Below are 18,419 nucleotides of genomic sequence, written 5' to 3'. Positions count from 1 at the left end.
AAAAATAAACTTTAAAAAATAAATTTTTTTAATATATTTCAAAATTAAAAGTACTTTAAAAAATATCTACTACCTCAGCTCTAAACTAAAGGGGTTTTATGAACCAAAACATGTCCCAACTTTGTGCTTATGTGCAGCATTAGCATGATTTATTTAAACATCTGTATGTAGAAGATAATTTGTTATGACTGGATCGATGGATTTGGATGTAGATGGTCTATTTACTACTCAATGTCAACGGGTAGTTTCAATATTTGAAAAATTTAGGCTGTAAGAAACTCTTCTTGTTAAAAAAAAGCAGAAGAAGAAAGTACTCTAAATAGAACTGAGAATAGCCGAGTATAAAGAATAAGTTAAATTATATAATTTTATCCTAAGCTTTGAGTCAGACTAAAACAAGTCTCTAAACATTTTTTTAATTTAATTATTATTAACACTTGTTTTTGATAAAAAAACAATCCTATTTATTCAAAGCTCAGGATAGAATTGGATAATTTCGCGAAAAAGTATACTGTTTTATTAATTTCCACAATTTCGATTTCATTTTCAGACGTTTTACAAAGGAGGAGTTAATATAATAGGAGAATTTTGTTAAATAATATTGACTTCCGTCGCAATAGATTGCATGTTTGTCAGTGTAAAATATTTACACCTCCAGACGCTGACCAGGCATTGGACCTTGAGTATTCTCACTTTCTGGTGAATCCGCAGACTTCCCGTCTATTGCAATAATAACACGGTCAGCATCACCTTCTAAAACAGGTTTTATGCTTCCCCGGTGAAGAAACTGCGGTTTCTCTAGGGACACAGTCGGTTCCACACTCTTGAAGTGTGCTAGATTAGAGAGCTCGTGCACTGATTCAGATAAATTTTCCACGCATTTAACAATCTCAATTATTATTGAAGCAACTGTTGCAGCTGGTACAATTGCTAGAAGGTCTTGATCCTGGTCCAATGAGACAGTTTCAATAGCAATTTTGAGATCCTTGATGGCATTTTTCGAGTTCTCCACATGGACATTTGCTGAAGATGGAAGAGTCATTGTTTTGATAGCTGAGGCCAATGATTCCAGCGCCATGCTGCATTCTATACTCATCCTTGTACACGGTCCTCGGATTTTGCATCGGAATTTCAGTGGTGCCTGAAAAGAGTAGCATAATATGTTTCAGCTTTTGACATTAACCATTTGTCAGATAGAAAAAATGTCTTAAAAGCAGCTTTGTCGGGTGATTTAATCAAAACACTTTGGATGGTGTGCATACTCATAAATTCAACTATTAATACAATTGGAATATTAATATTGAAAAGAGGAAAGCATATTTGGTGGACTTAGCGTGATGGAATCATGACATGTTGATATCTAATTTAAAATTGTTCTTCTAGTTAAAAAATGGCTCAATCTAAATGTGGTAGGAAAAAGCTTCAAAAAGAATTGGCAGAAAGTATGGAATGTTTCAGGTGAGAATTGTACTTTTATTTCCTACACATGGGCAACATTAGCATGTAGACGGAGTACTATGCCGTGGTATATTACTTGGTTATGAGAGTTGATGTAGGCATCAAGAGCTTCAATCTGGTAAGCACATTGACGTGAGAGGGATCCAATCTTCAGGTATTGTTTCCATGGATGCCGGAAACCAAAACGGCCATGTCTAGGTTCCCATCTTGCTAGATTTGCCTGCATTAAGTGTACTAAGCTATTAGCATAGCCAATAGATGATAAAATGAATCGAAGATAGTGGCACTCACGCAAAGACAAAAATGCATGTTAGTGGAATTTAAGTGGAAAGAGTCTGTACCATGGATTCTTCAGTGGATTTTGAGTTTAGGACATTTTTATATCCTCGAAGAAATGATTTATCAGTGTTGGAGACCTTAACATTCCTTCCATCCTCTAAAGGCTGGAAAAATTCACCTCCAAAACCTGCAATACTCTAACTAACCAAGTTTTTATTTATTTATTTACGGAAACTAACAAAGTTCATAAGTGAGTAATTAATACCTTCTAGGTATTTTGCAAGCTTTTCTACATTGGAAGCGACCAACTTATGAAGATCCTCACCGGCCCAAACTGGAAAAATGAACGATAAAAGTATGCAAATCGCTCCACCTATGAGTATTGTTGACAGCCTTTGATGTGCCAGGACTAAGAGTTTTTCAACTCGATACCCCGAAACAGATACTAAACTGAATGTTAGTATAAATATCACGACTCCATAGTCATATCTTGCCTTGATTCGTGGGAAGAACCGTGTGAATGTAGACGCTGCCGCTGCATAAACACAACTTAAACTTGCGTTATCATGCTATAATTAAAGAGTGTCAATAAACATTTTAGCATAGGTTTGCTTATGTTAGCCTATATCAAGGGTGTTCAAAACCGGTTCGGTCTAAAATTTCCAATCAGACTGGATATTTTAATTTTTTTTATAAAATTTAATTTAAACTAAGCTAAAAATCAGTTCAAATCAGATTCGGTCCGGTTCGATCCGAGTAGGTTGTTTTTGCTTTAAAAACTGAAAAACTAGAATATATATATGTGTGGGTTAAAAAATTATTTGAATAATTTGGTTGAATCTCCTCCCACTAATTGCAAACACCTGCTACAAGGATACAATTCCTCTTTTCTACAACACAAGAAAGCAAAGTTGAGATTCTATTCCCAAACAAATCTAATTCTCTTTGAAAAAGTCACAATAAAAAAGTCCTCTAAAGTCATGAACGCAATGATACCCATAACTCCGATATGTCCCAACTGTCAACAAATAGCCATCCATCCTCATCTAGCTCTAAGCTGCATCTAAAGCATAAGGAATATTTAGATTATCCCTATCATTACATCATCTTCATGGATTATAAGATAACAAGGAAGGAAAAAAACAGTCCCATTCAAGGTACAGATGAATGTGACAAGAAATATTACATCTCATTCTTCTTGGAACACAAAACTTTGGAATCTCTACCATGCCATATCTTCAAGCAATGGTGTTGTTGGTGATGGCGGCTGCTTTGTGGTTGATGGTGGTTGGAAGTGTCATTGGCGATGGTGGTCGGCAGTGGAGAAGATGAATAACTAGTGGGGGAAAAATGAGAGACTGGGGGTTGATTGGTTTTGTTACTGTGAGAAAACAGGGGGCAAACGGTTTGTGTGGATGTTTATGTGTTTTTTGCGGCTGTTTAGTGATTTAGCGTCAGGTGAAAATTCTTTATTTATAATTTTTTTAGTTGGTTAAATTTTGATTGAACCGGTTCATTTGGTTTCAATTTTTGAAAATTAAAACTTAACCAAACCAAATGATTTTTCTTGTTTTTAAATTAGTTTGTTCAGTTTTTTTGTTTAATTTATTCAATTATTTTTTATTTATTTTTCATCGACTTTTTTAAAACTCTATTATATATTCTATTGACCCTAGATTCATGTATAGATTCAAATTACTTCTAGTGTAAGAAATAATCATAGTTTTAAAATTCAGCTTGGCCTGACAGGTTAACTCGGGACTCAACTTATCTAAGGCTAGAATTGGACCGGGTTAAAAAATAAGAGAAGTAAAACACCAGAGTAACCTGGCTAGCTGAGCCAGTGACCCGACAAAACCTGATTAAAAACTTGGTTTTAACCTATTGACTATTTTTTAATCAAAACAATATTTTTTTGATTTATAAAAAAATTAAGATTAACCGAAGTAATTTGGTCAAAAATCAGTAACCTGGGTAAAATTCGTGATCTAATAATCTTGAATACCGGACTGGATTTAAAAACTCTTAAAATAAAACTCAGCAAGTCACTATTATATTGCTTTAAGTTCTATATAAGCATACCTAATAGGAAGACAAGGATCCCAAGGACAATGGGCTGTGCTTTCCTTCCAAAAAGACTGGCCAAGTTCGAAGCTCCGAACCCTAGAGCACAGGCAAGGAATGTTGCCAAGCCTCTGTACAAACCCTTGCTCAAAGTTCCACCTGCATAGCCAACAAATACATGCATTATCAAATATTGCGTCACTATTTCAATCTGGTTGACATGTAGATTTTACTGAAGTTAATTAAATAGGAAATTCCTTGAAGTATAACTAATCACGTACCTACTGTAAACTCAAAGATTACAACCACAGTTAACACAGCCCACATCCCTGACTGCCCAAAACCATCATAGAGAGGTCTAGAATAATAGAAGAAGGACACGAATGTGAGAGCTAATCCCACTTTTAGGGAGTGAATGACTCTTCTTGGGTCATCTTCTCCAAGTTTTTTGGTACTTTTTGCAACTTTTATAGCCTTGGCCTTGAACCAGCTCCATGCACGTGTAAAATGCCCGGCTTTCTGTTGAATTGTTGGCTGATCAATCTCCATGGCTAAAGATTGTGGACGGTGGCGACTTTACCTGAACTAAGGATAGGAGTGATAATTAACTAGCTAAGAGAGCTCAACTCAAGGATTAAAACAAAACCTTTCGAAGTGGTTTTCTTTTCTTCTAAAATTATTTTAGAGAGAACTGCTTGAGAACGAACAGCTTTTGGAGAGCATATCCCTCGCCGGCCATCCTACATTTATAAGAACAAGAAGTAGCTAGTGGGCTCTGTTGGAAAATTTTCTTTTGCTGAGATTATTGATTGCGACTACTTCAGTTTTTCGAAGCTAGACCAATGACTTTAGTCCTATACATGATCAGTTCATTGCATGTTGCTCCACTTGTTCAACACAATCTCTTTTATTACACCCTTTATATTAAATACTGTGGAGACGACTCTTTGATGGAAGAATTCTCTAGGGTGCGTGTGCCTCACACACACATTCTCGACTTCATTGTTGTTGTCAGATCCTCTCAACTTTCATTAACATAATAATATCTCATGCAGTTAGTTAAATCCTATCCTTGAATTTGAATCAATGTTTTTGTAAAATAATTTTTTATCTCTTACTTTTAGAGTGTGTTTGGTATTGCGGTAGCTGTTGTGGTTGTGGTTTGAAAAAAATTATTTTATAAAAAGTACTTTTAGTTGAGGTTAGTTTGAAAAAATAGGTGTTTGGTTAAAACTGTGGTTGAAATTGAGGTTGAAGAAAAAGTAGTTTAACGTGTTTGGTTAAAAAAATGCTTTTCAAATTGAGGTTATAAAATAATTAAAAATATATATATTAATATTAATGATTTTTAATTTAAATATTATAGATTTAACTACTGTTATTACATCATGAAATAAATAATATTGATATCAAATATTTTTTATTATTCCATTAAACTATATGCAATGTCATCACATACGAAATCTATCCAACAATGACTATATTTTTCATGGTTTCTTAAGCGCGCAACAACAAAAACTAAATTTTTTGTTACGTCATCAAGCGATCTCCTTCTAATTTTTTGAATAGAACACAATAAAAATAAAAATAAAAATAAAAACTGAATTTTTTTTAACTGGGCCGGACCCGGCAAGAACATAATTGGAATTGCGATCAAATTTCACAAATGCTACGTCATAATGCGATATCCTTCTAATTTATGTAGTGTTATTAAATAATATTAAATACTAATTTTTCAAGTAAAACATAATTTTTTTTAAAAAAATCAACAATTTCATTACGTACAAAATTCATTCGGCAATAACTACAGTTTCCATGATTTATCCCGCGTGCAATAAAATTAGGTAAAATATTATCATGAATAAAATTAAGATTACAGTATGAGTAAATTTAATTCACCTTAAACTAATTTTTTAAAAAAACAAAAAAAAAATATTGTTCACGTTCACGTTCACGTGAACAATGCGAGTACAATTAATTAACTGTACTAGTTTTTCGAAAAAAAAAATTTGAGTGCTGGGTTTTTTTTTTTTTTAAAAACTGTTCACTTAGTGAACATTGCGCAGTGGAGCATGGCTCCACTGTTCACTGAACAGTGGAGCCATGCTCCACTGTTGAAGTTCCTTTCCCACCACGAGAAGCAACAAAATGCTGCTTCTCAAAACCTGCGGTCCAATCTCTGATTTTAGTGGGTCCTACCAGCAAGACGCATTTTATTTTCCTTAACCAAACGCTGTCATGTGTGGCTGCGGGTGAACCTCACCCGCAGCCACACTCCCAAACGGCCACTTATTCCTTTTCTTCTTTGAGTTCAATATTTCATAACAAGATCTTGATGAATAGTTGTAATAAACCGAACTGCTCGTGAGTTGTCGAATAGTGAATCATTCCTCAAGGTTAATGGCCTAGTTGAAGTCTTTTTTATAACTCACTTTGTAAATGAGTTGAGGTGGATTTAACTTAATTCAGCTTGCTTAAGCACATGAGCTGCTAAAATCATTGCTAAAATTCTTTCTTCCAGATTGAAGTCAGTATGCATGATCTCATTAGCATCAATCAATCAGCTTTCATAACAGACCACCAGATTGTAGATGGATTCATTGTTGCTAATGAATTGGTTTGTGATTTGAAGATAAGGAGAGGTACAAGTTTGATTTTCAAGGTTGATTTCCATAAGGTGTCATTATAAGATTTAATAGTTTTACCGACGGAATTTTTCTGTCGGCGTAAGACACATATTCTATCGGTGATTAATTTACCAACGAAATCACCGACGAAAATGCTCCGTCGGTAAATCTTTCGTCAGTAATTTTTTGTCTGTCGGTAAATCCGTTGGTAATAAAAAATAAAATTACCCGCTTTATTTCATCGGTATATCCCTCGGTAATAATTTTTTATTACCAACGGATTTACCGACGGACAAAAAATTACCGACGAAAGATTTACCGACGGAGCATTTTCGTCGGTAATTATTTAAAAACATTTTTTTAAAAAATTATTTTATAAAATTATAAAATAATTAAATTAACATAAATCAACACTGTATAATATATACTCAAAATGCTTGGAAAAAAAATAAAAAAATCAACTCAAACAAATTTGCAACAAATAAATAAAATGAAAAAAATAAATTCAACAAAAAAAATTCATATGAAAAAAATGAAGTTGCAATTGCTAAAAATTTAAAAATCCTATAAATAAATCAACTAAAAATTGGTCTCATATTAAAAAAAATCTCACAACAACATTTATACAATTATTAAGAACAAAAACAATTAAAAATAAAATAAAAAACAAATATAGTGAAAAAAATCATGAAAAAAGAAGAAAAAAGAAAAATCTTACCTTAATGTAGTTGCAAGTGAAGCTAAGGAGAGAAAAAAATAATTTCGTAAAGCATATTAATTAAAAAAAACTAAGAGGATAAAAGAAGAAAGAAGAAGAAGACATACCCGAGCATGGAGGAAAAGAGAAGGAGATGAGGAGAGAAAAGAAGAGAAAGAAATAGATATTGATGTTTTATACATATAGTGAAGAAGAAGAAGAAGTAGAAGAAAAAGAATTATAAGAAATGAGCCTATCTCTTGTGAAATAAGGGCATTCAAGTTTTTTATTGGGGCGTGTTAGCGACGGATTTACCGAAAAATAATTGAATATTAATATTTTTTAATTATTCCGTCGGTAATATTTAATTTAAATTTTCAATTTCATAAAAAGTTTTCAGAAACCGCCAACAATTACCCATTATTTTTCAATCCGTCGGTGATTCCGTCTGTAATATTTAAATGAAAATTTTAAATTAATTGAATTTTTTCAGAAAACCGCCAAATAACATCGACGACTTTTCAATCCGTCGGCGATTTTGTCCGTAAAGAACAACAATTAACAGTGCAATTGGAAGGTGAACAGTTCTGGAGCTCTCTGGAAAATACCGACGGAAAATTCCATCGGTGATTCTCTTTGTTATTGACATGATGAACAATGTTCATAGTTTACCAACGGATTTACCAACGAAAAAAATTATGTCGGTAATTCCGTTGGTAAAAATGACACGTTATCATTTTTTTTTTGCTTTGTTTTAATTTTTTTCCCACGGTAATTCCCCCGGTATATACCGAGGGAATATTTCCGTCGGTAAAATCCCTCTGAAATTTTCCGACGGAAACATTCCCTCGGTATTTTCGTTTGTATTTATCGATTTTCCGGTAGTGTGTTCAACACAGTCTCATGGGATTATTTGGATAAGATCATAGGCTATATGGGGTTTGGAAGGAAATGGAGAGATATGATTTATGAATGTTTATCTTCTTCAAAACTTTCAAATCTTATTAACAGTTCTCCATCAAAGGAATTCTCAGTTCAGCGAGGTATTAGTCAAAGGGGTCCTCATTCTTATTTGATTTAGCTATTGAAGGTCTTTTGGTTCTTTTCCATAGGGCATCAATGAGAAATATTTTCAGAGGTTTACAATTGAAAGTAAGAGCTTTCCTCAATCATTTGTAATATGCAAATGACACCTTAGTCTTCATCCTTGCAAAGATTGATCAATTACTTTAAGTCAAAAGAATTCTGAGGTGGTTCACTTTAAGTTAAGGTCTTCACATTAACTTCCATAAGAACTCTATTATCAGAGTCAATATGAAAGATCGTTTTTGTATGAGCCTGGCTTCAACTATTTTTTACAAGATCGATTATCTTCCATGCACTTATCTTGGTATGCCATTGGGTGCAAATCCAAATCGCATCTCTAAGTGGAAGCCAATTATAGACAAATTTTATCGAAAACTAAGTTAGTGGCAAGGTAAGCTTTTAAGCATGGCTGGGTGTCTGAGCCTAATTAAGAGTGTTCTCAATTATCTGTCAATCTATTACATATCAGTTTTCTTGATGCCTCTATTCAACGACGTTTCTTTTGGTGTGGTTGTACTAAGTAGAGCTATTTTTGTAAGGTTCACTGGAGATTGGTAATGCATGCTAAAAAGCAAGGAGGTCTTGGTATAGGCTCTCTTATGTAAAAAAATAGAGCCTTGTCATTTAAATGGATATGAAGACTTTCTTTTCCAGGCTCTGGTTTATGAAAATCTATTATTATTAACTTGTACAAACCAGCTTTTGAGAATGGGATCCCAACTTTCAGTAAGCATTTCTCTAAAATTTAGAGGGATATTATGTCCACTATTCAGATAGGTGACCATCACGCTTTCACACAACACTGTAAGTTTCTTGTGGGCAATGGTAGGTTATCATCCTTTTGGTTGGATAGTTGGATTAGAGATATTCCTTTAAAATAGCCTTCCCCGAGTTATTTTTTTGTCTTCTTCTCAATTTTCTTTGGTTACTAATATGAGAAACTGGATTAACAGTAATTCGATATGGTCTTTACAATGGTGTTGCTCTATGTTTCAATTTGAGCTTGAGCAACTATTTCCCTTGTTATCCTTATTGGAAACAAAGATCATGCACTGTTTTAGGTCGGATAGGAATATCTGGACTCTTAATACAAATGGTCTTTATACAGTACAATCTAGTTCCTATCTCTTGGATCAATTGCTTTATGGTGGTGTCCAACCTTTTCAGTCTTCAATATGGTTAAAAGACGCCCCCTAAAAGCTCAATTATTTCTTTGGCTACTTGTCCAAGATAAAGTCTTCACTCGTGATTTCTTGTTTCAGCATGATTTATTTTCCCTTCAGCAAGCTAAATGCATGTTTCGTAAAAGAAGTCTTGAAACTTCAAGCCATCTCTTCATTCAATATGTTTTTTCCTAGAAGTTATGGATAAAATTCCTATCTTGTCACCGGTTTGGATTGAAGGATCAGCTCTAATGGGATCTTTTCAGGGATAATAGAAGCTGATTTTCTAGTTTTTATCCATTATCTGGTCCCTGTTTTCTTCTTCCTATTGTAGATATCGTGCTTCTATATCTTCTTTACTTTCTCTTCCCTGTTATTGCCCTTTTTATTGTTTCATAGGCTATACTCTTTTTAGCTAAAATTTTAATAAAATCTTAATTATTATTTAAAAAACAAAGCACATGAGTTGCTTATGAGAAAAATCACTTTAAATTTCACAAATAAACTTTAGGTGTGTGTGTGAAAGACATAAAAAGTTAGTGTAGAATTTAATAAAACAAATTAATGTTACATTTCATTAATAATTTTTTTCATAAATTAAATTTTTTTGATAATTTAGTATATATGCATGAAGGAAATACTGGTGGAAAAATATAAGTAAATCCTTTTAAGCGATAAAGGAATAAGAAATTGTGTTTCAATAAAATATAAGAATAATTGTTTTATAGAGTTTTTCTAAGGAATTTTGCATTCAAGAATTAAGAAAGCAAAAGACTCTTCCACACTCTTAAAAGGATTGAACACTATAATTCAGATACATTTAGGTTATGAATACTAAGTATGATTCATGTTTAACTAACATGTGACCATGCTTAAGCTAGTGATACAAGTTCCATAAGATATTTTACATGAAATGGATTTTGATCTATATATTAGTTTTTTCAACATTGGTGGTAAAGCTATCTTACTTGTTTACTAAGAGAATGTTTGACACAACTTTTGCTTTTATTTTTATGTGCTTTTGGATTGAAAAGGCATTAAACTGATGCTTTTTTACTACTTTCTAATCGTTCTAACTTGTGACAATAACACCGGTACCAACTACACAACAACCTTCCAAAGTTCCTCCACGTAGACCTAACCTCTAGTAACACCTATTGGGAGCAACTCCATCATATCCCCTGTACCAGTAATGGCAGCTCCAACCTCCATTGAAAAAATTCCCTTTTGTCTCATTTCTTGGTCGAAATCAACTCTTCTAACCAAGCAACGACTATCACTGCAACACTTACAGCAGCTCCAAACAGTATAACACAATGACCATCAGCCTCCCCTCCACCATGACAACCACTCCAACTCATAAAGCATTAATCTCTCCTCCTCTAACCATATCCAACCGACGCTGCCCCCTTCCATGTTCAACCTCTTTCCCGCAACCACACGACCCTTAATATTTTTTTCTTTTTAACCAAACCAAATCACCCAAACTCTAAGCCAACAAGTCACAAACTCGACATTATTGTTAACCCCACTAACCTCTTCCACTAATCCACAACCTATACTATACCTTTTCTCCACCGATTGATTGTTGAAGTAACCAAGAAAGGAAAAAAAATAAAAAAATTAATTATACTAAGAGAAGAAAATAATTGAATCGACCAGTTTATGTGTTTTTTCCTTTTACAGGTAACAATGCTCTTTACCACCAGCACATGAAGAAGGAAAAGAAGAAATCAGTCAAGATCTACCTTTTTTTTTTGCTTCACTAAAGATGAAGTGTGAACTTACACGCTGCCAGTGGCGGTGACATGTGGAGATCACACGCCACCACTGTTTCCTCATCATTAGTGCACTCTAGTAGCTCCCTAGACCACCTAGAACTCATTTAGTCGCTCTCGTAGTTACAATACTTTGATTTAAAACATATGTTTGTGCTTTGCCAAACATGGTTTTAGTTTAATTTTGATAAATTTTTAAAGTTCTAGAAAAAACTATTTTTGCAATTAATTTTGAGTTCCCTATATTTTTTTACCCTCATGTTTAATATTTTGAATTATGATTTATACATGAGGTGTTTTTTCAGTATTCAATAAATCCATTTCCTTCCATGAAAAAAACAACAACAAAATTCTCTTTAAAAAGTACAGCTTTATTTTAATATTGCATATGACCAAGTCTTTTAAAAATAAAAAAAAATCATAGTTTTATAAGTAATAAAAAAAATACATGGCATGATTTAGCTTTTTTATATATCAAAATTAAAGAAAAATAGTCTTGTTGATATTTTTGCATGCATTTTTAGGTTGAATAACCAATTTATGAAATCTATGAGAATTCTACTTTTTAAAAATACAAAAAAATTATTTTATTTGTTCTAATATCAAGGATTACAAACTTATATGTAAGATGTATTCTTGGTATTAAAAGAAAAATATATAAAAACATATGTTTTGACTCTAGAATGGCTAGGTTTGACCTTAAAGCTAAGGTCCACTATATCGCGATGAACTGACTTTAACCATTAGACAGCCCAATTGTTAGAAAACACAACAAGATCTTAGTTTATATTAGATAGATAAATAATGCAGCTTACCTTAGATAAGATGTACTAGGGGTGATACGTCATCTCTATACACAACCGGTTCTCTTATCCAGACTCCGAGACTAGTTAGGGTTTTTAGTGATCAAAATACTAGGTAGACTCCATCCTTCTTCTTTTTTATTGATAAAGAAGAAGAATTCCACTCACATCCCGATGATCCCGGTCCAAGAGGACGTTCCCCGCACCATTGTACACGTGCAGCATCATCAATGATGGGTTAATATAGACTATGATCCTATGTAATAAAAGAGTAGGAAGGGAAGTTATCTTGGGGGATAACTTCCCCTCATATAAAAGTAAAACAAAATTGAACATTAAAAGAGTTTTAGAAGAAGAAAGGTATTTTGAGAGTTTTGTAACCAAGAACAAAAAGGATTCGTAGAGTTTTTATAAAAAACTTGGCATTGAAAAAGAAGGAAAGCCTGAAACCCTTTCATACTCTTATAGGGATTAAACACTTCAATTCTAGTACATTTAGGTTGTGAATAATGAGTATTGTTCATGTTCAAATAACATGTGATCATAATTAGATTAGTGATACAAGTTCAATGAAACTTTTTACATGAAAAAGGATTTTAATCCATATATTAGTTTTTTCAATCGTAATTGTAGTCAATTATTTTTTAATTCGAAGGATTAACTCTTTAACCAATGATGAGATGATTGGTTTAATTGCTAAGGGGGATATATTCCTTTTACTTATTAGTCTTCAAATCTCAAATAATATCAAAGAACCAATTCAATCTAAAAGGTTAAGTTGTTAGGTGAGATCTTAAGATATGATTTATATTATTCTTTAACACCCCCTTAAGTGAAAGCCATTTGGGCTTGAAACTTGCACAGACCCACACTATCTTGTGCTTAATTTTTATCAAATAAATGAGGATAGTGAGATTCAAATTCGTAATCGTTTGGTCATCAAAATTCTGATATCATATCAAAGAACCAATTTTAACGCAAAAGCTTAAGCTGTTAGGTGAAGTCTCAAGAAATGATTTATATTATTCTCTAATAAATAACATTAATAAAAATAAAATTCTCATTAATCTTCAAATCATAACATTGCTACAATATTCATTTGATTGTTCCGAAGATATAGATTTACAAAATTTAATTCAACTAAGGTTGTGTTTATTTTGCACCTGCTTTTGTGTTTGCGGTGCAAAAAACATAGTAAGGTGTTTGGTAACTGTAAAAACTGTGTTTTGTACTACGGGACCCACTAAAAAATTGAGTTTGAAATGCAGTTTTCGTGAAGCAATTTTTACATGTTTTTTTAACTGAGTTTTGTAAAACACTGTTTGCTTTTGCGTTTCAAAAGCGCTTTTGAAAAAAATTTTAAAATTTGATATTTTTTTCTTTGTTTCAAATTAATATGTTTTGGTGTTTTTAGATCATTTTGATACGCTGATATCAAAAATAATTTTTTAAAAATAAAAATATATTATTTTAATGCATTTTCAAGTAAAAAGCACTTTGAAAAGCAACCACAATCATACAACTACCAAACATTTTATACATGTTTTTTGCTTCACATAAACTTCAACCATAATTTTTACCAAACATATATCTAAATCCAACTAACTTCAGCCATCCACACTTTTTTTAAAACTTAGTTTTTGAAAACTACAAACCACAAAAGCTACATAAAAAACAAACACACTCTAGATATGAATTTCAAGCCTAAACTCATCATGAATTCAACCGAGTTGAGCCTTGTATAAATTAGGAAAGCTGAGTTCAATCACATAAAAATTAGTCTTTGTTCGATCCCTTTGCAGCCTATATATATCTGTGATTTTGTAAAACTATTTTTCTGAAGTTATAAATAGCAGTTGCTACAGCACTTTGTCACCTTTTTCTCCGCCGGTAATTAAAATATATATGCCCAGCAATAAACTGAATTATTTCAGTAATAAATGAAATGAATAAAATCTATGAAGTTTATGATCCTTTCCATTGCATCAAAGTATGACCCTAATTTCTCGAAAAAAAGATATAATACCCTTTTTTTTTGTTTTTAGTAACGCCCCGCCCCACCCCGCCCCGGTTGTGACATCTCCATAAGCATACATCATCTAGATAATTTTGCGTATCTCACCTTCTTATTCTGTTTTTTTTTTTTTTTCCTTTCTTTCCATTATAGTGTAGTTAGTGTAAGATTAAGGAGATAAAAGCATGACAGATACTGCATTCCAAATTAACCAAGAAGTCTTCGATTTTGATGCATGTGCATGCTTGAAATGAAGCCAGTCTATTACATTAAGCTCCAACTCGCTGACTAGAGTATATTTATTCACTTTGAATGCATAGGTGGGAATGTTAAGCCAGTCTATCACATAAAACTCCAGCTCGCTCGCTGACTAGAGTATTTATTCCTTTTGAATGAAATAGGTGGGGATGTCATAAGATTTCGGTTTATTGTACCGTAGGAAATTAAATCACTTCATTTGAAAATAAAATTCAACTCGGAGAAGGAAACCGTACAAAAAAAAGGAAAAAAAGTTTAAACAGTTTCGTAGAAGGGTTGAGCTCAATCAAGGAAAGCAGTGCTAATTAAAATTTACTACCTTAATTCAAGACTTGCAATGTTTAAGGTATGTATTATGTTGAAGTTTTGTCTTTGATCTCTTTTTTTTTTTTTAATTTTTTTTAGTTTAACGTTGGTGTCCGGGTCAGCTTTCGCGCACCTCGACTAATCCCACGGATCCTGAAGTAACGACCATATAAGCCTCCAGTGGCTATCATATGAGCAACCACAGGGCTCGAATCTGAAACCATAAAGGAAACAAACTTCTTAATTCAAAACTCTTATTACTGTTATATCACCTAAATGATTTGTCTTTTATCTTTGATATCTTGATTCGCCCGCTATTGTGGATGATCACTTATGACCAAGGGTTTGGTTTCATTACTACCATTTTTTTTCTCCGATTTTGTTGATGATCAGATTGCTTCGGTCAAAGGTTACTACATATCATACTGTGTAGATGGCAATAATAATGCTACCTGTTCTGTCCCTACGTACCCTGTTGTCCAAAAAGAACACCGTTGATTATATGTGCCTAAAATAGTATCAGGTCTAATCGTGATACGTACGTTCCCGTTGCTTATGATCTTCATGTGATCATGTGGATTGATTTAAGAGTATTTTTGATATTGAGGTTGGTGTTGTGGTTATAATTTTAAAAAAATTATTTTATAAAAAGTACCGTACATGATCAAGGGTTGCCTGTTTTGACCGCTAAACTCTGCCTAATTAATCCCGTTAGTTTTTTTATTTTTAATTAATATGAATATCCTAACTAGATTACACCCATTTTAATTAAAATTAAATATTTTAACGGCTAAACTCTACCTAATTGATCCTATTAGTTTTGATGATATTGATTATTGACTTCAACTATTTTTATAAGCTTATTAAGATATTTTCATATAAAATTAATTAAATAGTTCATGTATTAAAAAATATTCAACCTACTCTTGAGCTACTTATGAAAAATATAAACATTTGTTACATTTAAATACCTTTAAACTCGATTATATAACAAAATGAACAATATCATGTTTTTACAGCATTGTCTTCTCTGGAGAGACCAATATTTTTTAGCTTAAATATTCTGTAGAAGAATAAACAATGGTGGAGAAGAATGCTATAACATTCTTAGATATATGAATAAGTTATAATAAAGAATATTCTTAGATATAACATTTTATTATTATTATTTTGAGAATGCTAATCGTACGTAGTTACATTTATTTTATCATAGAATGAATAAAATATATATCTCTGGACAGAATTTATGTTTTTATATATAGTTATTAATTAAAGTATGAATAAGTTACAAAGTCGAATGCAAGGAAAACAAATAGGTGATACAAGATCACATAGATTAAATCTATAGATACGGAAAAAAAAAGTTAATTTAAAATTATGAAAAAAGAAAATATATAGAAAGACTAATCGACGACAACTACTTTATAGAATACTAAGTTTTAAAGAAAGGGAGGATGCGTAATTAAATAATAAAATATTTAACAGTGGAGTTATTTTTGGAAAATAAAGTGGATTCATTATTTATCTTCTGAATTCATTTTATTAGAGAATAATATAAATTATATTTTAAAAACTCGCCTAACAATTTAAGTTATTATGTTGGGATAATTCTTTAATATGATATCAGAACCTTAAAGACCAAGTGGTTATAAGTTCGAATTTCACCACCCCTATTTATTTGATAAAAATCAAGCACAAGATAATATTGGTCTGTGCAAGTTTCAAGCCTGAAGGGCTTTCACTTGAGGGGTTGTATTAGAGAATAATATAAATCATATCTTGGAACCTCATCTAACAACTTAAGTTATTGGGTTGAGATGGTTCTTTGACATGATATCAGAGCCTTGATGACCAAGTGGTCACAAATTTGAATCTCACCATCCCTATTTATTTGATAAAAATTAAGTACAAGGTAAAATAAATCTGTACAGGTTTCAAGCCCAAAAGACTTTCACTTGAAGGGATGTATTAGAGAATAATATAAATTATATCTTGAAACCTCAACTAATAGTTTAAATTATTAGGGTAAGATGATTTTTTGATAATAATTACCTATTATATTCTTGAAATTTGATTACACGCGCAAGAATATTAAATTTGTTTATTTATCTTTCTAGCTGATCAGAGATAAATAAAATTTCCTGGACTAGCTTACATATCAATCAAAACTAAATTTCTTCCTCCCCACATCAGCATAGTGTATTAAAAAGAATTTACTAAAATTCTTCGAGTACTAGCCCGATAGTTTGAACCTAGAAAGTAAAACAAAAACAAAAGCGAGAGTATTTATTCTTAATCTTCAAGTAAACTCTATAAGGTTATGAATATTAAATTTATACATGTATTTATACTGATGTCTTTTGGAGGATAATAGAAAAATATTTTCTTTAAAAAATAATCCTTCAAAATGTGGCAGATCCCTATTCCCTTTTTTAGAATTAAGAAAAAAAACTTTAAAAAATTTAAAAATTAATAATTGGCCTAAGTGTTTTACGGTTCATTCACTATCTTTTTTTTTTGTTATTTGATTTTTTTTTCATTCTTTAGTTTTTTTATATTTATTTTTTATTTAATTCTTTTAAATTGAGTTAATTTAAAATTAAAATTGATATTTTGATTCGATTAGCTTAACTCTGCTTATAATAATGTCAAAACAATATTTGATATTAGATTATTGTTTAATTTTACAAAATCAAAATTCACTTTATTGTTTAAGAATAATTAAAAACAGAGGAACTTGAATTGAAATAAAAAAAAAATCCTTTATTGTTTCAAGCACAATTTATTCATTTTTTTCCCATGTCACTTAGTTTTTTTTTTAATTTAATAATTTCACATATAGAAATTGAGTTGAGAATGGTCTTGATAATTTAATTTGATTAACTTACTATTAAATTTCAAACGTGTAAACTTGATGATGTTTTGAATTTATACCTGTTTTTTATTTTAAATAATTTCAACTCACAAGAATATTACTGAAACTTCAAATCCGTAATCACAGCAAAATGTGTGCAACAGAACTAGTCTACGTTATCTAAGGAATTAATCTTTTGATACGCGCACTGGTGCCCTCGATCCATTGTATCATGGATTTTAGAAATTTAGGCCACACTACACGGTAATAGCATCTAGCTAGGACTTTCAGAAGCAAGCAAATAGTTGTATTATATATATATATATATATATATATATATATATATATATATATATATATATATATATATATATATTTTAGTTTAACGTGGATGTCCGACCAGCTTGCGTGCATCTCGACTAATTCTATGGGCCCTGAAGTTAACGACCATGTAAGTCTCCAGTGGCCATCATATGAGCAACCATAGGGCTCGAACCTAAGACCACAGAAAGAGCAAACCTCTTGGTCCCAAACTCTTACCACTGGACCACCACCTAGATGATTAGTTATATTATATTTTAGAGATGAGCGTTTGAGTTCTTGAGATAGATAGATTATTTTGCTGCTATCTTCTTATCAGTTATCACACACAACATTGAAAAAACAAACTCAAAAGGTATCTATAAAGTATTTAGTTATAGATACATTTTACTGTTAGCTGAAATAGTTAAATTATACTTTTACTCTCGAAGATGAAATTAATGAAACTTGCAATAGGAGGTAGAATTGTTTTTTTCATAAATTATATTGGTCATTGCAAAATTAATTGGGGACATATTAGTAGGGACACCTTTTTTATTACATTAAAATAACTATTTTATCTTTAAAAGCCAAAAAAATATTAAGCTTTCGGTGAGGGGCTCTTTAGTCTTTTTAAATATAATTGTACAATTAAGTTACGATTATACCTTTAGGAGAAAAAAAAATGAGTATGCATGTAGGAGCTTCTTCTTTTTTATTTTTTAAAAAAGT

The 18,419-nt window shown here is 31.7% G+C and overlaps 1 protein-coding gene across 1 annotated transcript; it reads right to left on the bottom strand.

Moving 5' to 3' along the window:
• Nucleotides 1-491: 491 nt before the first annotated feature.
• On the bottom strand, nucleotides 492-4,619 carry LOC7488092 (aluminum-activated malate transporter 8). Its single transcript, XM_002322750.4, has 6 exons — nucleotides 4,083-4,619; nucleotides 3,820-3,960; nucleotides 2,003-2,272; nucleotides 1,800-1,924; nucleotides 1,535-1,678; nucleotides 492-1,141 (listed from the first exon to the last, which is right to left on the bottom strand). Exons 1-6 carry the CDS (start codon nucleotides 4,348-4,350, stop codon nucleotides 647-649), a joined length of 1,443 nt encoding a protein of 480 aa, XP_002322786.4. The 5' UTR covers nucleotides 4,351-4,619; the 3' UTR covers nucleotides 492-646.
• Between the last annotated feature and the right edge of the window lie 13,800 nt (nucleotides 4,620-18,419).

Source organism: Populus trichocarpa, chromosome 16 (assembly GCF_000002775.5).
Source record: "Populus trichocarpa isolate Nisqually-1 chromosome 16, P.trichocarpa_v4.1, whole genome shotgun sequence".
NCBI lineage: Eukaryota > Viridiplantae > Streptophyta > Magnoliopsida > Malpighiales > Salicaceae > Populus > Populus trichocarpa.
This window is presented reverse-complemented; position numbering and strand designations above follow the sequence as displayed.